This window comes from Pipistrellus hanaki (genome assembly GCF_964339955.1).
Source record: "Pipistrellus hanaki genome assembly, chromosome: 8".
In the NCBI taxonomy this organism is placed as follows: Eukaryota; Metazoa; Chordata; class Mammalia; order Chiroptera; family Vespertilionidae; genus Pipistrellus; species Pipistrellus hanaki.
The window spans coordinates 74732739-74754892 of record NC_140510.1 but is presented as its reverse complement, the minus strand read 5'-3'; the positions used below and the strand labels follow the sequence as shown (position 1 = coordinate 74754892).

General features: G+C 47.4%; 1 protein-coding gene across 1 annotated transcript in view; it reads right to left on the bottom strand.

The window, feature by feature from the left end:
• The window catches only part of FAM117B (family with sequence similarity 117 member B), a 53069-nt gene extending 36031 nt beyond the window's left edge, over window positions 1–17038 (bottom strand). The window contains exons 1-2 of the mRNA XM_084893206.1: window positions 16227–17038; window positions 5036–5187 (exon numbers count right to left, since the gene is read on the bottom strand). Of these exons, the coding sequence (XP_084749332.1) occupies window positions 5036–5187; window positions 16227–16821 (747 nt within the window). The 5' untranslated portion in view covers window positions 16822–17038. The remainder of the gene's footprint in view (window positions 1–5035; window positions 5188–16226) is intronic.
• Window positions 17039–22154: the final 5116 nt, after the last annotated feature.

The following is a 22154-nucleotide window of genomic DNA, read 5'->3' as shown; positions in this document are numbered from 1 at the left end:
CAAAATTAAAAAATTAGAAGGTATAAAATTTTAAAGCACTAAAAGTTAAAATAAAAAGCAAAACAAAAAGTTGATAAAGGTGGGTCAAGATGGTGAAGTAGCTGTATCCACCTCCTCCCATGACCACTAAAAGTTATAACTACATTTACAGAACCATCATTGAGTACTGCCTGAAGTCTAGTTGAACAGAAGTCCTATAACTAAAAATATACAGAAGAAACCAAGTCAAGACTAGTAAGAGGTAAAGATGATGAATGGGCTGGTCTCACACACATGAAGCAGTTAAAAATCAGGATAGCCCCCTGGCTGGTTTTGCTCAGCGGATAGAGTGCCAGCCTATGGAATGAAGGGTCTTGGGTTTGACTCCAGTCAAGGGCACATGCTGGGATTGCGGGCTAGATCCCTAGTGTGGGGTGTGCAGGAGACAGCCAATCAATGATTCTCTCTCATCATTGATGTTTCTCTCTCTCCCTCTCCATTCCTCTCTGAAATAAATAAAAATAAAAATAAATTTTAAAAATCAGAAGGGTTATCCTGGGGGCAGAGGTATCCCCTCAAGGAGTGAGGGCTCCCAACCCCCTATCAGGTCCTCCAGTCCATAGGTTTTAGTGCCAGGAAGAGAAGTTCCCATAAGTTCTGGCTGTGAAAATTAGCAGAGATTGTGGCTGCAGGGAAGGGCTCTGGAGTCCCAGGCATTCCTCTTAAAGGGCCTGAACAAACTATTTGCTGACAGGCTCACTCATTTTGAGCTCCAGTGCTAAGGTGGCAGCTCAAAAGGCACCAGGGATATAGGAGAAGGTACTAAATTGTGTGTCTTTATATCAAGGACTAGAGGTGCAGCTTTCTCTTAGAAGTGCTAACAAAGGCCATTTTCCTTTGCTAAGTTCTCCCCCTACAGGTGCAGGCAGGCACTATGTTTGAGTATCCACCATCTTAGCTAACACCATCAATTCTGTCCTAGTAATTCTATGAGATCCTGACATACCAAAATTGTGGGCCCAAGCAAGCCTCTTCCAGTAGTTTTCCATACAAACGGCCTGTCTTGTCTCATATAGACTTTCCTAAATCACTTCACGCCTCACAAACCCTAAACATGTGAAATTTGGCCTCAATGTGCCCTGTATCACTTGATAAGTGGCCTCAGGCTAGCCACTTGTGGCAGCCAGATTTGGTTCACAGCTTGGCCTCTCTCAGGCACCACCAAGTCCAGCACAAGGGGCAACCATCTGCAGATCACTTTAGAGCTCAGAGCAGGTGGCCCCCAAGCAGGGCACAGGCAGTGGCTGACCTTGGCCTGCACCTCCCAAGAGGCCTGAGAACCAACATACCCAGTGTCCAACTCCACCAGAGCACCACATCCACAAATAACACACTCAAAAGGCAGACTGGCCAGGCACCAGAAGCCCACTAAAGCGAATCCTGCTCCATAGGATTAGCCTTTGCACAGTATCTCCTCCACAATAGTCACAATCAGTCCTCAAATCAATCAGTCTGAGGATCAATTCCCTCCCATTGACACACCAACAGCAATCAAGGCAACTATCCTAGAGGGCACATAGGACTCACATGAGGAACACACCTGGAGTGCCTGGCTCAGGTGAACAAAAAGCATGTGCCACTGAGCCACACAGGGCACTTGCTACATAAAAACACTCTTACCAAAACAGAGAGGAAGCCAAAATGAGGAGACAAAAGACCATGTCCCAAATGAAAAAACAGAACTCCAAAAAAGAATTAAACAAATTGGAGACAAGCAATGTATCTGATGCAGAGGTCAAAAACTCTGGTAATAAGGATGCTCAATGATCTCAATGAGAACTTTAACAAAAAGATAGGAAACAAACTCCTTTTCCCCAGGAGTGTGGGGTCTTAACCCACAGAAGGATCCCCAACACAACAACAGTGATGGAAAGAGGAACCTGCATAGATGAGCTTCTGCTGGTGAAAATTGGTGGGGATTTAGTCTGCCTGGGAGACAAGTGAGTCTGCTCAAGACACAGACACTTTTCCAGGTAAGAGCACTCCTATTGTTATAGCACCAGCCTGGGGAATACACTGCCTGGTCCCCAACTGCTGGCCAGACCACTCTGCTGTGCTGGGGTCCTGCGGAGGAGGTTTGCTGGCTGCACCCAGCAATGACGTTCAGGGCCCCCTTTTTCTGAGGAGGTTCCTGATGAAGACTTAGTGACTAAACTGTGTGCCTTTGGAAAGGGGACCAATGTCCCCCACCTTGAGCGCAAAGCCAATCCCCACAACCCCACCTGTTGAATTACTTGTCCAGCCTTGTCCTGCTGAGTTCAGCTGTAAAGGGGGATCAGAGGTTGTGCAGAGCTGGCACTTGCATAGTGTGCCTCCCGGAGAAGCTTTTTAAAAATTATCTACTTATTTACTGTTTTACGTAATCCCCACTCCAGAATATGTTTATTGACTTTAGAGGGAGGGCAGGGGAAAAAGAAAAAGAGAGAGACATCAACTGATTGCCTCCTATACATACCATGACCAGGGATTGAACCACAACCTTCCAGTGTACAAGACAACGCTCCGACATACTAAGCCACCAGGCCAGGGCTCCCAGGGAAACGTTTGTCTAAGAATTAGAAGGTTGAGTGCTGGTTTGTGTGGCTATATCACCAGGAAGCCCCGCTTCTCTTCTCTGCAAGCTCACCACACCCTACCAAGGAAGGGGAAGAAGTGCCTGCTCCCCTACTACAGGTTTGCAGGCACCACCCCCAATGGGAGTCTGTTTGGATCTGCCCTTCCAAGTCCCAGACACCCAACCTAGCTGAGCTCAGTTCTGCAGGAGGAAGGGAGAGCAGCTCAGAGCTGGGATATTTGAGCATGAGTCCCTCAGAGGCTATTGTCTGCAACCAGGAAAAAGTCTCCTGTTGGGAGACTCTTGATCTGTCCTCCTGAGTCCAGTGGCTCTGCCCAGCAGATTTGACTCATGCAGAGAAGATGGCTGGTTGCACCCAACTTAAAACTATGGCGTGCCCATCCTGGGTGAACCTGAGTTGGCAGTGAATGAGTGGTTTAGCTCTGGAGTAGGGGTCACTTTCCTCTCATTGAGTGCCTGACCACATGACCTCCAATTAGGGGGTCTCTAGCTCCATCCTCCAATCCTGGTTACCCACCTCTACTAAGCTTGCAATCTGTGGACACACTCTCCACTTGTTCTTCAGAAGGCTCTGGAAGAAGACCAGGCAACTCTAGGGAGAGGTGGATCTCAGAGAATCTCAGTCCTCTTACATACCACCAACTTGAAGTTGGAGGAAACTGACCCTTATACACAGACTAGAGGCCAGGTGCACGAAATTCATGCACGGGTAGGGTCCCTAGGCCTGGCTGGCAATCAGGGCCGATCAGGGCCTTCCAGCTGCCACTGGGGCCTCCCTTCCCCAGCTGCCGGCTGCCAGCCAGGGTCTTCCTTCATTCTGTGCCACCCCTTGGTCAGTACATGTCATAGCAAGCAATTGGTCTCCCAGTTGAACTCCAATGGGGACAATTTGCATATTAGGTTTCTAGATAAATAGATAGATAGGACTCTCCCACACATACCCAGGCCAAGGAGATGCAGCCACAAAGGTGAAGAACACAGTAGCTCCCGACAGGTAGCCCAACGCTGGTTAAGCATAACATCTGAACCTCACCCAAATGGGCCCAAAACCAACACAACCAGTGGTGGACTTCAGACCACACCAGAGCTCAACCCAACTAGCCAAACAATTGGCATACCCCAAAGGGAATTCTGAAGTTGCTGGATACAACTTCACCTTAGGGAGCAGCCCCTGCACAGCACCTCACACAGTGATTGAGGTTTATCCTATGGTCAGCCAGCCTGAAGGGTTAAGTCCACCCACAAAAGGCTAAACAGCATTCAAAACTAAACTACAACAGGAGAGTGCACATAACACACAAACATTCCTGGAGCACGGAGCTCAGGTGCTCTGGAAGGTTTTGCTACTGAGCCCAACACCTTCATCATACAGCCACCATAATGAGTTGGGGAGTTATACCAGATCTACCTAATACACAGAGACAAAATGGAGAAACAAGTAAAAAATAAGAGAAATACCCAAAGAATTAAATTAAATAAAGCAATCAAAATACCAGAGGCAGAATTTAAGACAATGGTTTTAAAGATGCTCAAGAAACTTAGGGAAGAATGGATAGCTCAGTCTTAAAGAGTTATAAGCATCAAAAAAGGACACAGAAACCACATAAAAGAACCACTCAGAAATGAAGAATAAGTAATACAATTTAGTCAAACCTTGGTCCTCAAACACCTCCCATCTAGAACAATTCCGTTCTCGACCACGTTGTTCACAGAAAAAACATCTCCATTGTGGAACCAAATTTCGGTTTTCAACCTGACAGCCCATTCATGCATGACAAAAAGCATCTCACAGGCAGCAAAGGAGAGAATGCTTTTAAAACATAAAGAAGCAAACCGGTTTGGCTCAGTGGTAAAGCGTCGTCTGTGGACTGAAGGGTCCCAGGTTCGATTCCGGTCAGGGGCATGTACGTTGGTTGCGGGCACATCCCCGGTAGGGGGTGTGCAAGAGGCAGCTGGTCGATGTTTCTCTCTCATTGACGTTTCTAGCTCTCTATCTCTCTCCTTCCTCTCTGTAAAACATAAAGAAGCCATCAAGAGTGCTAATGTTACGAAGAGTGTGAAAATGCTCACAAAATAACCATAGGCTATTGAAAAGGTAGAAAAACTGTTGCTGATTTCGATAAACAAAAAGCAGTAAGCTGGTGATAGTATTTCAAAGGTAGTGATATATGAAAAATTCTGTTTAAGGCTAGTAGGGGGAAATGTACATTCTCAAGCCTCAACCAAAATCTACTACAGAATATCTGGAGATCAGGCCTGGGAATCCGCTCTTTTGATAAGTTTCAGATTATTCTAAGGTACACGGATGTTTTAAGAATTTGATCACAGACAAGAACAAATAATTATGAGAAATAAAAATAAAAATTATGAGAAACAGTCTCAGAATAAAACACTTCAGGATAGAACCTGTAATACACCTACCTGTGTAGCTTTGTCTTTCATGCAAGGAGCAGTTTGACCATGATTATCACGAGGCCAGTGCCCTGCAAGGTATGGAGCAGCAAGTGTATCCAGAGAGGAAGTGCGGCGAATAATAGAAGAGGGGCTTGAGGAAGGCGGTCGTGTTTTGTCACCTAAATTTAAGGCAAATATATTTATTTTAAAAATAGATGATAGAAGAAAAAAAAAGTAGAACCTAAGTTTTAAAATAGTCAGGAGTTTTCTAACTAAAATATAAAATATATATAATAAAAATAAATTATAAACTTCTAGAGGCCTGGTGCATGAAATTCGTGCACATATCGGGTCCCCAGGCCTGGCTGGAGATCAGGCCAGCCGGGGCCTCCCTCCCCTGGTGGTCAGCACACATCACAGCAAGCAATCAGTCTCCCAGCAAACTCCCATGGGGACAATTTGCATATTAGGCTTTTAAATATAGACTGACTCACACAACATTGGATAAATATCCAGGGAATTATACTAAAACAGTCAATCTTAAATGATTTTATTTATTTAACATTTTTGAAATGACAACATTTTAGAAAAGATGAAAGCTTAATGGTTGCCAGGGGTTAGAGATAAGGGAGGAAAAATAAAAGCACTGGGAGAGAAGCAGAGACCCTTGTGATAAGGAAGTTTTCAGTATCTTGACTGAAGTGGCAGATATAGAAACATACAAACAGCCGAAACTGGTTTGGCTCAATGGATAGAGCGTCAGCCTGAGGACTGAAAGGTACCGGATTTGATTCCGGTCAAGGGCATGTACCTTGGTTGTGGACACATCCCCAGTAGGGGGTGTGCAAGAGGCAGCTGATTGATGATTCTCCCTCTCTATCCCTCTCTCTTCCTCTGTAAAAAATCAATAAAATATATATTAAAATATTTTTTTTAAAAAAGAAAAAAGAAACATACAAACAAATGTAAAAGTGTACATGTAAAATTGAAGACATCTGAATAAAGCAGTGAATTTCACGATGTCAATATTCTGGATATAACGTTGTAGAGTAATAGTTCTACAAAATGTCATTGGGGGAACCCAGGCAAAGCGTACAAAAGATCTTTGTTTTATTTCTTCCAACTGCAATTATCCCTACAGACACATACACATACACACACACACAGAAAAGATAAATGCATATCTATCAACTTAAGTGTTCATCTTGGTTTTAAAATTAAATTGGTATGATATGTAAAATACTCATTCATCATGATACCATCTAACTCAAAAGGATATAAGGCAGTTATGATAAAGTTAAAGTTACATTTTAACCTTGGGGCAGGTCTTGGCCCATCCTCCACACCCCTGCCCAGCCCCTCCCACCGTGACACCAGGTCACCTGTATGCAGGCAGCCCTGCTCCTCCTGCCACTGCCAACTCCACTTGCATGAAATTTGTGCATATTAAAAGGGGATTAACTAGAGGAAATAATATTGCTATTTGCCCTTTCTCTATAATAGAAGTGTCAGAGATGAAAGAAAATTAGTAAAATGTATATGAAAACCTTCCTCCTGTCAGAGTCTGGGGCGCACCTCAGGACCCAGAGTCAAGTCCTCGCCCACCCACATGTGCTGCCCCACCCATTGGGCTAGATCCACACCTAGCCAGTCCCACCCTGGACAAACCCCGCCAGGCAGGAGTAACCTCAGGTCCCCTGGCCCAGTGCCAGGACAGGGGGCGTGGCCTGAGGTCCCCTAGCCCAGACCAGGGTGGGGGGCATGGCCTGAGGTCCCCCATCAAGCCCTGCCAGGTGGGGGGGAGGGGCGGCGCACAGCCTCAGGTCCCCCATTAAGCCCCACCAGCAGGAGGTGGGGGGCACTACCTCAAGTCCCCCGTCAAGCCCCACTGTTCCCGGGGGTGCAGAATGAGTTCTCCCAACCCAGCACTGGGGGTGCACCTTGAGGTACGCTGTGAAGCTCTGCTGGGTCGGGGGCATGGCCTGAGGGGGGTGCAGCCTAATGTCCCCTGGCCCAGTGCTGGGTTGGGGGCATGGCCTCAGGTCCCCTGTCAAGCCCAGCCAGGCAGGAGGGGCGCAGCCTCAGGTCCCATCAAGCACCAGGGACTTGCAGTCTGAGGTCTCCTAGCCTAGTGCTATGGAGAGGGGCACGGCCTTAAGTTCCCTGTCAAGCCCTGCCAGGTGGGGGTCATGGCCTGAGGTCCCCCGCCTGGTGCTGGGGTGGGGGGAGCAGCCTGAGGTCCCCTACCCCAGCACCAGGATGGGAAGCGCACCTTTTGAGGTCCCCAGTCAATCCACCCTGAGGTCCCCCATCAAGACCTGCCAGGTGGGGGTGGGGGTGGAGCCTCAGGTCCTCCATCAAGCCCCACTGGCAGGGGGCACAGCCTCAAGTCTACTGTCAAGCCCCGCTGGGCAGGGGGCTCAGCCTGAGTTCCCCCGACCCAGCACTGGGGGTGAACCTTGAAGTCCCCTGTCAAGCCCCGCTGGGTGGGGGGCATGGCCTGAGGTCCTGTCAAGGCCAGCCAGGCAGGGGGCATGGTATGAGGTCCCCCAGCCTGGCACTGGGATGGGGGGAGCAGCCTGAAGTCTCCTAGCCCAGCACCAGGACCAGGATGGGAAGCCCACCTTGAGGTCCCCTGTCAAGCCCTGCTGGGTGGAGTGGGGAGGCACAGCCTGAAGTCCCCTGTCAAGCCCTACCAGGTGTGGGGGGGGGGGGGGGGTCGTGGCCTGAGGTCCCTTATCAAGCCCCATGGTGGTTGGGGAGGGGATAGCCTCAGGTCCCTGCTGATTGCCGGTTAAGGCTCCTTTATGGAAATTTGGCCTCAGCTGTGGGTGCAGCCATCTTTGTGACAGAGTGATGGTCAATTAGTATATCCCCTCTTTATTAGATAGGATGGTGACTATAGTTGACAACACTGTTGTATAATTGAAATGTGCTAAGAAATAGAACTTAAATGTTCTCTAAAAGGAGGAGGAGGAGGAAGAGGAGGCATAGCAAAAGGAGGAGGAGGAGGAGAAAAATAAGTGAGGTGACAAACTAGATGGGAGGAATCCTTTTATAATGGATATCAAATCACGATGTACACTTTAAATGTCTTGCAATTTTATTTGTTAATTATACCTCAATAAACACACACACACACAATGCCCTAACCCGTTTGGCTCAGTGGATAAAGCATCGGCCTGCAGACCGAAAGGTCCCAGGTTTGATTCCAGTCAAGGGCATGTACCTGGGTTGCAGGCACATCCCAGATAGGACATGTGCAGGAGGCAGCGGATGGATGTTTCTCTCTCATCGATGTTTCTAACTCTCTATCCCTCTCCTTTCCTCTCTGTAAAAAATCATAGAGCGTCAGCTTGGGGACTGAAGGGTCCCGGGTTCGATTCCGGTAAAGGGCATGTACCTTGGTTGCGGGCATATCCCCAGTAGGGGATGTGAAAGAGGCAGTTGATCGATGACTCTCTCTCATTGATATTTCTAACTCTGTATCTCTCTCCCTTCCTCTCTGTACAAAATCAATAAAATATATATATTTTTAAAATCAATAAAATATATATTTTTTAAAAACACACAAGAAAATCAAATCTCTACAGAAGTTAACTACAATCGGGTGTGGCATTAAAATTTCAGCCAAAGGCATTTGGACTCCTAAACCACCTGTACTAGTTCAACTGGTTCCTGTGTAGCTTCAATGTCAGTGGAGCATCCCAAACCATGGCCCTAGGTATTACATTATGAAGGTTCTAAAACCTGATCGGCTATTGACTTAAAGGCTGTAGTTCCTGTTATCCACAAAATCATTTAACAAGAAGAAGGGATATACTAGACATAATTATCTGTTCAAAAAGGGGGGAAACCCTAGCATGTGTGGCTCAGTGGTTGATCCATGAAGCAGGAGGTCTTGGTTCAATTCCAATTCAGGACATATGCCCAGGTTGTGGGCTCGATCTCCAGTGTGGGGCGTGCAGAAGGCAGCCCATCAATGAGTCTCTCATCATTAATGTTTCTTTTTCTCTCCCTCTCTCTTCCTCTCTCTCTAGAAAAAAAAAAAATCAATAAAAACATAGTTTTTAAAAATCAATAAAGTCCTGACCGGTTTGGCTCAGTGAATAAAGCATCGACCTGCAGACTGAAGGTTCCCGGGTTCGATTCCAGTCAAGGACATGTACCTTGGTTGCAGGCACATCCCCAGTAGGGGGTGTGCAGGAGACAGCTGATCTATGTTTCTCTCTCATTGATGTTTCTAACTCTCTATAAAAAATCAATAAAATATATATTTTTAAAAGTCAATAGAAAAAAATCCTCAGGTGAGGATTAACAACAAAAGTACAGTACAAGTCTAAGATGCTGCAAACATTAAGTTCTGATACCCTGATTATTAGTCTAGATACCTCAATCTCTTGTTGCTCTTGCCACTTCCTCCACCCCAATAAACAACCAAATCCACACACAACATAATGCATCCAAAATAAGGGAGAAATTAGCAAAACCACAACTTGCTATCTACGTATCAGCCACACTGCAAAAAATAACTTTTACACATACTGTACTAAAGCCATTTTTTCTAATGAGGACTTTTCAAATTTTCTTTTGGTGCTTCTAGTCACTTTTTTTTGTTTTAGAGGACAGTAAAATCAGTGGGTGGAGATGAGGCTTTCAAGGTCTGCACCAGGGTCTGGTAGCCTGCATTTTTATCAAGGACCCTAAGTGATTCTGATAAAGATGAACTAGACCACACTTTGAGTGACAGTTCTGGATGTTCACAGGCAATATTCTCTCCAACATGAAATTTCATACAACCATGAAAACTAAGCCTACATTGGCAATCTATATTACATTCACTAAAACTATTGTAGAAGCAAACTAATATGATACACAATAGCCAACTTTTATGATGAGATACAGTACTATTTTAAAATTTACTCTCACCGAAAACGGTTTGGCTCAGTGGATAGAGTGTCAGCCTGCGGACTGAAGGGTCCCAGGTTCGATTCCGGTCAGGGACATGTACCTTGGCTGCAGGTGAGTCCCCAGTGGGGGGTGGGGGGGGGTGCAGGAGGCAGCTGATCAATGATTCTCTCTCATTGATGTTTCTGACTCTCTGTCCCTCTCTCTTCCTCTCTGTAAAAAATCAATAAAATATATATTTTTTACCACAGCTCACATTGGGACCCAGGTAACAGAGACTTGGATGACAGCAGCTGCCCTCTCATTGCAATAAGACTTGTTTGAGATGTCTTGTACCCATGGTGTGGGCAAGTGAGTTTTTAATATCCAAGTCCAGCCTAGTAGCAGGAATGCGCAGGCCCTTCTCAAGAAGGTAAATAACCATTTCCACTAATACACACATGGTAAATAAATACACGGATAATAAATTACATCTATAAAATTTTTACTTTATAAAATTAATTTTCATTTGTAATGCTAACAGCAAGACACCCATGAAAAACACACATGGTGTCTAAATAAGACAAAGGAAAATCGTTTGGGCAAAAATAAGGATCACAAATCAATTTTATAGAAAAGATTCCTTTATTAACTTTTGGTCAAGAATATGTTTGTATATTTTCAGAAAACAATTCCAAGACCATGTGGATTCCTGCAACAGAGAGGAATTGACAGGTCTGCTCCAACCACGAAGACAAGAGGAGAAACAGTCCAGAGAAGGAAGACACTGACGATGCCTTGCCACGCTAACAGTCAGCACCTGCACGTCACTGCAGGTTGCGTAGGACCAAACCAGAAAGGGTTGGACCTGCATTGCCACCATGTGTCCACCATCCAGATATCACATAAGGAACTGTTTGACATTAAAACAGGGACTCAGAATTATTGGACATTGAAATTGGGACTCAAACATTTTTTGTTATTATATGTTTATTTCTAATCTGCAGAGGCAAGATTTTTCAAAGGAAAAAAATGGGGGGGGGGGGGAGATTGATACAGAGGCAAAGAAGCATTGAACAGACTGTCAAACTACAGTGGGAAGGCAAGGGAGGATGAGGGGGAAACTAAGAGATCAACCGAAGGACTTGTATGCATGCATATAAGCATAACCAATGGATATAAGACATGGGGGAGGGGGCAGGAAAGGGCATGTACTGGGGAGTAGGGGAGGCTGGGGGAAGGTCAATGGGGGGGAAAAAGGAGACATAGGTACTACTGTTGGTAATACTTCAAACAATAAAAAAATAAATAAAATAAAAATTAAAAAAAAAAAAAAATACTAGAGGCCTCATGCACGAAATTTATGTACGGGGCTCAGCCCTCACAGTCACTGCGGCTTGCCTCGCTCCTCACAGCTCGAAGGACATCAGGAAGGTAGTTTGGTTGTCCTGTCTAATTAGTATATTACACTTTTATTATTATAGACTAGAGGCCCAGTGCACGAAATTCATGCATGGGGGAAGGGGTCCCTCTCAGCCCAGCCTGTACCCTCTCCAATCCGGGACCCCCCAGGGGATGTCCGATTGCAGGTTCAGCCCAATCCCAACCCACAGTCGGACATCCCTCTCACAATCCAGGACCGCTGGCTTCTAACTGTTCACCTGCCTGCCTGCCTGATTGCCCCTAACTGTCCCCCCTGCCAGCCTGATCACCCCCAACAGCCTCTGTCTGCTGGCCTGATCACCCCTAACTTTCCCCTCTGCCAGCCAAAACTGTCCCCCTGTTGGCCTGGTCGCCCCAAATTGCCCCTCCACCCCACAGGCTTGGTTGCCCCTAACTGCCCCTCCTGCTAGCCTAGTCACCCACATAGCCTGCTGTTCAGTCATCTGGTTGTCCCTCACTAACTCTACTGCCAGCCTGGTCGTCCCATGCAGCTTGTTGTTCTATCATCCGTCCAGTTGTTTCGGTCGTGAGGGCCCCTGGCTTTTGATATATTATGATAGTCAAGCTATGGAAGTAACTCAAGTGCCCATCCAAAGATGAATGGATAAAAAGGCTTTGGTACATTTACACAATGAAATACCAATCAGCCTTAAAAAAAGAATGAAATCTTACCTTTTGTGATAGCATGGATGGACCTAAAGAGTACTATGCTAAGTGAAATAACTTAGAAAAATACCATATGATTTCACTTATATGAGAAATCTAATGAACAAAACAAACAAACAAAACAGAAACAGATTCACTGATGCAGAGAACAGAATGAGGGATTGGAGAGCTTGGTGAAAAAGTAGAAATTGGTAGTTATAGTACAGTCACCGAGATTTAGATTACATCATAGGGAATATAGTCAGTAATATCAATGATAACTGTATGGGGCCAGGTGGGTACTTAAAGCAGTGGTACATTATTTTCAAACCACTTTGCTACACATCTGAAACATGTTTACAGAATACAGAATACGGGATGTAATTGAAAAAAAAATTAATTATCTGTCAGAGATTGGTGCTTAGATTATCTTACTGCAGCTATTTTCAACCCTTTTCATCTCATGGCACATAAACTAATTACTATAATTCTGTGGCACACCAAAAATATATATATTTTATGCTGATCTGACAAAAAAATAGGTATAATTTTGATTCATTCACACCAGATGGCTATTGTTGTGTTGGCTATTGTCATTTTTTATTTCACAATCTAAGGGAAAAAAGTTCAGGGCCTCTGACTAGTCAGGTATTGCATGTCTTAAAAATTCTTGACGCACATTGGTTGAAAATCACTGCCAAATAGTAGTCAAGAAAAAGGGAGTTCTCAAAGAGCCAATGAGTAGCTCTAAACCTGGAGGAATAAGGCAACTGTGCATGAATCCAGCACAATAGGAACAACCTCCAAGGATCCTGAGACCTTCACCTCAGGGACTTTCAGATACTTTTAGAACCTAATAAAGGTTATGGCATCCATTTCATCTCAGAGACCCCAAAAAGTGGTAGCCTGATCTACATGGACCCTGGAATTTGAGTCAGATGGGTTTACAAAACTATAAAGTTGACACTTCCCCTCTACCAGTTGAGATTTCTAAATTTCACGGAGGCTGTAAACTGACCTCTAATTTAAAAGACTCTTCCTTAGGCCCTGGCTTTTTAGATCAGAGCATGATCCCAAAAAGCTAAGGTTGGGGGTTCGATTTCCTGTCAAGGCACATACATGAAACAACCAACAAATACATAAATAAGTGGAATAACAAAGAAATGTTTCTCTCTCTTTCTCTCTGTCTCCCTTCCTCTCTGTAAAATCAATCAATAAGTAAAATAGCCCTATCCAGTTTGGCTCAGTAGACAGAGCATAGGCCTTCAGACTAAGAGTCCTGGGTTCGATTCCAGTCACAGGCACATGCCCAGGTTGCAAGCTCAATCCCCCAGGAGGGGTCATGCAGGAGGCAGCCATTCAGTGATTCTCTCTCATCATTTTTAAAATATGTTTTTTATTGATTTCAGAGAGGAAGGGAGAGAAGGAGATATAGAAGGAGATATAGAAACATCAGTGATGAGAATCATTCATCAGCTGCCTCCTGCACGACCCCTACTGAGGACAGAGCCCACAACCCAGGCATGTGCCCTTGACGGGCATCGAACCTGGGATCTTTCAATCTGCAGGTCGGCGCTCGATCTACTGAGACAAACCAGCTGGGGCCTCTCTCAACATTGATGTTCTAACTGTCCCTCTCCCTTCCTGAATTCAATAAAAATCCTATATAATAAAAAGCTAATATGCAAATCGGCCAAACATCGGAACGACCTGTTGCTGACACACACTGACCACCAGGATGCAAACACTCAATACAGGAGCTGCCCCCTGGTGGTCAGTGCACTCCCACAGGGGGAGCACCACTCAGCCAGAAGCCTGACTTACAGCTGGCAAGTACAGCGGAGGTGGTGAGAGCCTCTCCCGCCTCCACAGCAGCACCAAGGACCCCTGGGGGATGTCCGCCTGCCGGCAGGGAGTAGGCCTAAGCCAGCAGGCGGACATCCCCCGAGGGGTCCTGGACTGTGAGAGGGTGCAGGCCAGGCTGAGGGAACCCCCTGCCCCTAGTGCACGAAGGTCGTGCACAGGGCCTCTAGTAAATACATACATACATACATACATACTCTTTTTCCTTGTCTCTCTTTACAGTTTTAGTCTGAGAAAAAAAAAGCAAAATGCAAATGGTCTAGTTTGTGCTACGAAGACTTGAAATCTGAAAATTGTTTGTTCTACTCTGCATGGAAGTTCACCAGAATGAAACATGAATACAATCCTGGAAAGGAAGCTATCAGACATCCACTTCAGTATAACTTAGTAACAGATGGTATCCCTTTTCAGTTGAGAGTGCTGCATTAGAGGAAAAAGAGTTTTTTACTTTGGGGTTTTTTTTGGAGGGTGGGTAATGAGCGGGTTAATTTAACAGCATGAATACTCTATGGAATAACAGACTGAGGGGAGGTAGCTATGGGAAGCATGGGCAGAATGGGCATGTCAGGAGCCTGAGATCTCTGGAAATCCAACAACTCTGTTCTAGAGATCAGAAGAAAAGAGCACCTCTCTCCACACATTGAGAGATCCCTGGAAATCCAACAACTCTGTTCTAGAGATCAGAAGAAAAGAGCACCTCTCTCCACACATTGCCAATACCTAATGTTACCTCTCTCCCTAGACTGCTGCTCTACTTCCAGGGTTAAACTGTTGGAGGGGAGCCAGACTACAATCAGAATGCAGTCACCACCTCCTCCCTCTCTCTCTACTGCCCCCACTTAGCAGCTCTCCTTCCCTTCTACCTGCCACACACTATGCCAGCTCCAGAGGTCTGACCGTAAACTGGAGCAATTATGTTCACCAGATACTTCAAAAACTAAGCACATGCAACTTTGGTGTGCAGTATTTCCCAGGTCCTATCATATACATCATAAAGCTACTGCCTTGATACAAGGTAAAGGGTAGTTTGGAAGTACCACGCAGCAGAGTTCAAATATCAACTGTAATCCTTGTTACTTAAGCTCTCTAAAACCTACTGTGAAAATTAAAATGAGAATCTGTCGGTAAATCTCCTACTGGCGGAAGCTCAGTAAAGTGGTAGCTATTATTTGAAGAAGAGGATGTTCTAGTACTTTTAACAGTTTTTAAAAAGCACTTTGCATTTTCAAAATATTTAAATCAGCACTCTGGCTTTAATTAGAAAACACTATTGATCATTTTTCAGGGCAATTCTCTCCAAAACTTCTGATAAAATACATAGGAAAGATTCACCCTACTCCCTGCATTTCTGAATGAACCTTTGAAATCACTCCATCTGTTTTATTTGATTAGGAAGTACTGTACAGTTTCCTGAAATTCCCAGCCATTCTGCCTGCGAGATTTAAACAGAAATTCCCCAGAAAAAGGGAAGACAAAGGTGTATGTTGACAGTATTCACGCACAAGCTAAAAACCACTCACATCTTTCTTCACCAGATTCTAACAGGAAGACAATCAGGTAATAAATTTTGCCTCTATTTCCCCAATCTGAATTTCTCTACTGAGTTACTCTTTATGAATGACTCTACTAGAACCCAACCACTCCGTTCAGGACCTTTCCAGGGACCTTTCTCAGGTATAGAGAAAAAAAACAAAAACCAAAAAAATTAGTCCCTAAAATAATAGAAAAACCCTGGATTTTCTTTTTTTTTTTAGAAAAAAAACAAATGGTTTTACATCCTACACACAAAACCGGTCGGCATGTCAGAAATACACGCAGCCCCTCAGACAAAGCCCATAAACCTTCCAAAGGCATCCTCTTCCTTTCCTTCCCTCCCTCCCAGCCTCCCGACTCTGCAGGGGCCCTGGTCTGCCGTGCTGACGTCTTCAGTCCCGCAAATCTGGGGCCGTTTTTTGTGAAAGAGAGATGCTTGGCAGCAGTGTGCGGTATTCCCGTGAACCATGTCGCTAACACAAAGTGACCACCCGCCCCCAGCCTCGCCACCAAAGGGGGGTGAGCAGGTCAGCAGGAGCCCGCGGGCGGCCGAACCCCAGGTTTACGCTCCACACACATCAGAGCCCGCACAGGGCGGCCGCGGCCCTCCGCGGTCGGGGACAAGCGTGGCCTGGCTGCGGGGAGGGATGAATGAGGCGGGCGGGGACCTGCGGGGGGGTGGGGGCGGGGGAGGAAGGGCCACGGGATGGAGAGGGGGGACCCCGCGGGGCAGGCGGGTCCGCCCCACCCGGGCCCCGCCCCCGGCCGCCCCGGCCCCGCCGCAGCGCCGCAGTCCCCGCGCGGTGGCCCCGGCCCCGGCCCGCGCCGCCCGGCCCCCGGCACGTACCTGCTTTGCAGACCGGGGCGCTGGGGCTCCGCCTCTCCGGGGAGCAGCGGCTCTGCTCCGGGGAGCGCCGCCGGTGGCGGACGCGGGCCGGGGGTGGGGCCGCGCTCACCTCGCCCGTCCACAGGTGGGTGGGCGACGAGCTCGGCGACGAGACGGTGCCCAGCAGCGGCGGCGGGGGCTGCGGCCGCGGGGGGCTCCCGCGGGCTGCGGGCGCGGCGCCGCGCGTGGGGCTGGTGCCTCGCGTGGAGGTGGCGGCCGCGCCGGTCTGCGTGGCCACGGTGGGGCTGGTGCGCGCGGCCGCACTGCCGCCGCCGCGCGTGGGGCTGGTGCTGCGCGGGGCCGTGCGCAGGCCCCCGCCGCCCGAGGGGCCTGAGGCGCCACCGAGGCAGCCACCGTTGTTGTTGCCGCCGCCGCCGCCGCCGCTCCGCGTGGGGCTGCCATGTTGCTGCTGCGGCTGCTGCTGCTTCAGCTGGAACGGAACCGTCGCCCTCATGGGCTGCAGGCGGCTCCCGGCTCCCCCGGCCGTGGCGACCGCACCGCCCCCGAGGGCGCCGGCCGGCGTGGGGGACCCGTTGCGCCTCATCCGCTGGGACATGGTCCACGCTCCCCGGCGACTGGGCGAGACGGGGGCGGGGGCGGCTGTCGGGTTGAAGGGGGAAGGTTCTCGAGGCCGAAAAGAAGGCCCCGCGTCGGGGTGACGAAGCCGGAATCCGGGGTGCGGGGGGCGCCCGGGCCGCGGCAGGCAGCTAGGAGGTGGTGCAGCCGCCGCCGCCGCCGCTTCTCATCAACAATAGTGTCTCCGCCGCTGCCCCCGCCCCCCGCGCACGCCCATTGGCGCAGCGTCAGCCGCGCTCGAGCCGCTCCGCCGCGCCCATTGGCTGCCGGCAGCTCGGGCCCTGGCCCCCGGGGCCTAACAGAGCCTGGGTTTGCGCGGAGACCGTCCGCTCTTTAACGAGAGCAGCCCGCCCCCTCCCGTGGGGGGGTGAGGGGAAGCGGGGAGAAGGCCGTGTGTATGTGTAACGCGTGCGCGCGCCTGTGCGTGTACCCGTGAGTGCGCGCGCGCGCCTGTGCGTGTACACGGGAGTGCGTGTGCGTGTGTGTGTGCGTGTGTACACGGGAGTGCGCGTGCGTGTGTGTGTGTGTGTGTGTGCGTGTGTACACGGGAGTGCGCGTGCGTGTGTGTGTGTGTACGTGTGTGTGTGTATACACGGGAGTGCGCGTGCGTGTGTGTGTGTATGTGTGTGTGTGTACACGGGAGTGCGCGTGCGTGCGTGTGTGTATGTGTGTGTGTGTGTGTGTGTACACGGGAGTGCGCGTGCGTGTGTGTGTGTATGTGTGTGTGTGTGTGTGTGTACACGGGAGTGCGCGTGCGTGTGTGTGTATGTGTGTGTGTGTGTGTGTGTACACGGGAGTGCGCGTGCGTGTGTGTGTGTATGTGTGTGTGTGTGTGTGTGTACACGGGAGTGCGCGTGCGCGCCGGGCCACGCGCGCCCCCGGGCCACGGAGGGCAGCCCTGGGCGCCCAGGCTGGAAGGATGCCCACGAGAACGTCCCGAGGCGGAGCCGTCCCCGGGGATGTCTCCAGGCTTTCCTCACTCGTTTCCTTTCCCCTCCGTGTGCCCGACCCAGAGGACGTGTCCATGGCCTTTTATTTTTTATTTTTTCTGTTCTGTCCTAATTCCATCCACGTTTGGGCAGGGCTCACAAGGAGAAGAAATGTAGTTCATCTGAATGGCATTGGACACCCACCTCGTGCCCTTTTTCATTCAGCTTTACCGAGAGCCACGTCTCCGGGAGATTGGACTTGCTTGTGGGAGTGCGCCTGTGGGTTGTATCCACAAAGTCCGGTTATCACCCCCTTGTGTCTCATCAAGGATTTATTTTCATCAGCTGCTTCCCAGGCCCCTGGTTCCTGGGGAAGATGTCTGCTACCCTACAAGGTTGTGGAGGGCCTTCCTTTACCAAGAGCCTTATCTGATCTTCACAACTATCATTATTTGAGACAGAACTGGACTAGCCGTTCGCGTCGTTATCTAGTGCAGGAAACAGGTCTCCGTGTGACCGGCAAGAACTCGGGAAGACAGGCAGCCACGTTAGTTCTCATATAACCAAAAAATAAAAATAAAAAAGGGTGGAATCTTACCGCACATACATATTCACCTCTCGGGCAGTAATTGCTTGGCCATGGCCTCTTTTCCCTTTACTACTTCATTAAATGTACATATTAAGACAGATTTCATGTTTTAAAAATATGGGAGTGGAAGACGCGGTGTGATTTGCTCTGTTCCCGAAATTCTACTGGGTTCCTGGGCACTGCCATGGAAAGCCTTTGAGGACTTAGAGAAGACAGTCCAATCCCAGGTCCACCACCTACTCCGGCCTTTCACAGGTCCCGTTCCCTTATCTGTAAAATGCTGCTAAACAGTGCCTTCTCTTTCATCCGATGGTTGTGGTTATTAACCGAAGGGTAAATGAGAATGTGGTATGCACAAGGTTCTCAGCAGTTCCCGAATCTCCATGTGACTCAGAGGTCCACATCTCTCCTTTTAGCCTATTCCTTCTCTCTCTCCCACACAGAGAGGCCCCAAGTCCCAGAGAATACCTTGTTGGCTGGGTAGATCTAACATCTCTACCCATTCCCAGAACCTGGAGTGAAAACAAAAATAGCTTCTCACTAGACAGGACATACAGGAACCTGCCAGCAAGATCCATGCAGAGAGATAAGGCTAGTCTTAACACAGGAGAGAAGACAAGCCTTTAAATAAGGATTTCATGGAAGCTGTATCTTTGTCCTGCACAAAGTAGGAGCTCTATATATTTACTGAATTAAACTGCAAGCGTTCAGCAGCCCTAGTGTCTTAGGCTTCCTGATCAATCACTTTTTTAAATTAAATCTTTATTGTTGAAAGTATTACAGCCTGCTGTCATGGCTCAGTGGTTGAGTGTTGCCCTGTGAACTAGGAGGTCGGTCACTTTATCCATCAAGGCACATGCCCGGGTTGCAGGCTCTATCCCCAGTGTGGGGCATGCAGGAGGAAGCCAATCAATGATTCTCATCATTGATGTTTCTATATCTCCCTTCCTATATGAAATCAATAAAAATATATATATTTTAAAAGTATTACATATAGCCCTGACCGGTTTGGCTCAGTGGATGGAGCGTCAGCCTGCGGACTCAAGGGTCCCAGGTTTGATTCTGACGGGGGGGCATGCACCTTGGTTTCAGGCACATCCTCAGTTTGGTTGGTGCAAGAGGCAGCTAATCGATGTTTCTCTCTTATCGATATTTCTAGCTCTCTATCCCTCTCCCTTCCTCTCTGTAAAAAACCAATAAAATATATATATTTAAAAGTATTACATATGTCCCCTTTTTTCCTCCATTGACACTTCCATCCCGCCCCTGCCCCCATGCCTGACCAATCTCTTTTGATGTTACCAAACTAGAGACCTATTTGTTGAAAGCAAGAGACTTAGCTTTTCTGAGCTAACGGACTCATTTCAGCACAGAAGTTTGTTAGATCACAGAGTTAAAATGTCCTTGGCTCAATCATGAGTTCACCTTTTGCTTCTAGTCATGTTTCCTATGGAAACGGAAAACTCCATAGCTCCAGAAAATGCTCTTTTTCATCTTGACAGCTTACCCCACTCCATCAGTTTCGGACTTACCTCAATGAGAGCATGTCAGCTGGAGCCGGTGTTAACCATCTCAGCCCCCTTTGTCCCTTGGCCAGCACTGGATCAGTTTTTAGATCAGGGAGGCCACTTAAGCTAGCTTCCTCACATTTACAATAATGCCATGCTTCCCTATTGTGATTACGATGCAATTATATATTTTCTTCTTAATGTTAAGCTCTTGGCTGCCTTCTGTGTGCAGAGCACTGTGAGAGACATTGGCTCTACAGCAATGAACAACCCACAAACTCCTTGTCCTCTTGAACAAACATCTACTGAAAACAATGAACAAAACAGGCATGGGTGCGCGCGTGCGCGCACACACACACACATACACATTATCACACACGTGAGTAAATTACCAATTGCAAAGTCCTGTAACGGAAGCCATAGAGTGCCATGAGGGAGAACAATGGAGGTAGAGCTAAGCTAGGTGGGAAGGACTTTCTGAAAAGGTGCCGTTTAAGATGAGAGCTGAAATGTGCTATCCGTGGAAAGAGCATTCCGAGCAGGGAATAGTTGTGTAGAGACTGAGAAAGGGAAAAACTCTGGGTGTTTAAGGAACCCAAGTAAGACCAGTGTCAGCGAAGGGGAGAGAAGTTCAGAGATAAGACTGAAGGGGCTAGATGATACAGAGACTTTTAGGGCCTGGTAAGGGATTCAGATTTTATTTATTTATCTTAATACAATGGTGTATCTTGAATAAAGCTGAGTTCACTCATTGCCTATATCAACATAGCATCTCATTCAAAAGAAACAACAGGCCCTTGCTGGTTTGGCTCAGTGGGTAGAATGTCAGCCTGTGGACTGAGGGTCCCAGGTTCAATTCTGGCCAAGGGCACATGCCTGGAGTTGCCAGCTCAATCCCCAGTAGGACGTGCAGAAGGCAGCCAATCAATGATTCTCTTTGATGTTTCTATCTCTCTCATCATTGATGTTTCTATCTCTCTCTCCCCCCTTCCTTCCTCTCTGAAATCAATAAAAACATATTTTAAAAAAGAAAGAAACAACAGATAACTAAAAATGAAAAGCAATCCAATATTTACTGAAGTCTATGCAAGGTACAAAAGGGAAATGTCTGGGCATGAGTCTCAGTAAACATGATTTTAAAAATCTTGATCCATCTAAGTTCTACTCAGCACAGCAACAGTCTCCAATCTCTCTTCTCTCTAAATATCATCTCTTTCTTCCCCCAAACTAGGCCAGACCTGGACCTGGGTCTTCTTTCTTTGGCCTCATTCTCTCACCTTCAAAAGTCCATTCTTGCCCTAACCGGTTTGACTCAGTGGATAGAGTGTCGGCCTGCATACTGAAGGGTCCCAAGTTCGATTCTGGTCAAGGACATGTACCTTGGTTGCAGGCATATCCCCAGTAAGGGATGTGCAGGAGGCAGCTGATCAATGTTTCTCTCTCATCAATGTTTCTAACTCTCTATCTCTCTCCCTTCCTCTCTGTAAAAAAAAATCAACTATATATATATATATATATATATATATATATATATATATATATATTAATATTCTTTTTTTAAAGTCCATTCTTGCCTTTTTTAAAGTCCATCCTTGCTCTATCCTTTCTGACCTCACCATTTCTGCATCTCCACTCCAGAACCCAGTAGCAGAAAGGTGTAAGAATGAAAGAATACTTCCATTTTCTGGTTTTTAAATTTGTTTTGTTTGTGTCTGTTATCACTACTGTTTGATGTTGCTTTTATACTGGGAATCCACTCTGGCCACTGTGCAGAGAATGGCTTATAGGGGAGCAAGAAACAGCAAAGCAAATAATGTGGCGCCTATTGCAAAGAAGTTTGAGCAAGGGGGATTGCAGAGAGAAAAACAGTGGATGGATTAGAAATCTTTCTTCTAGGTGGAACTAATTTGCCTTGCAGGTGATAGGGTGAGAGAGAGGCCCCCGGGACTCTGGCTTGAACACCTTGGTGGGTGATGACCTGTTTACCGAGATGGAAAGAGAGGAGGGAGGGACAATTTTTGGATCAAAATCAGTCTAGATTTGGATGTATTATGTTTGAGTCTATTATGAATTATTTAATTTTAAAATATATTTTTATTGATTTTTTTTACAGAGAGGAAGGAAGAGGAATAGAGAGCTAGAAACATCGATGAGAGAGAAACATTGACCAGCTGCCTCCTGCACCCCCCACACTGAGGATGTGCCCACAACCAAGGTACATGCCCTTGACTGGAATCGAATCCGGGACCTTTCAGTCCGCAGGCCGACACTGTATCCACTGAGCCAA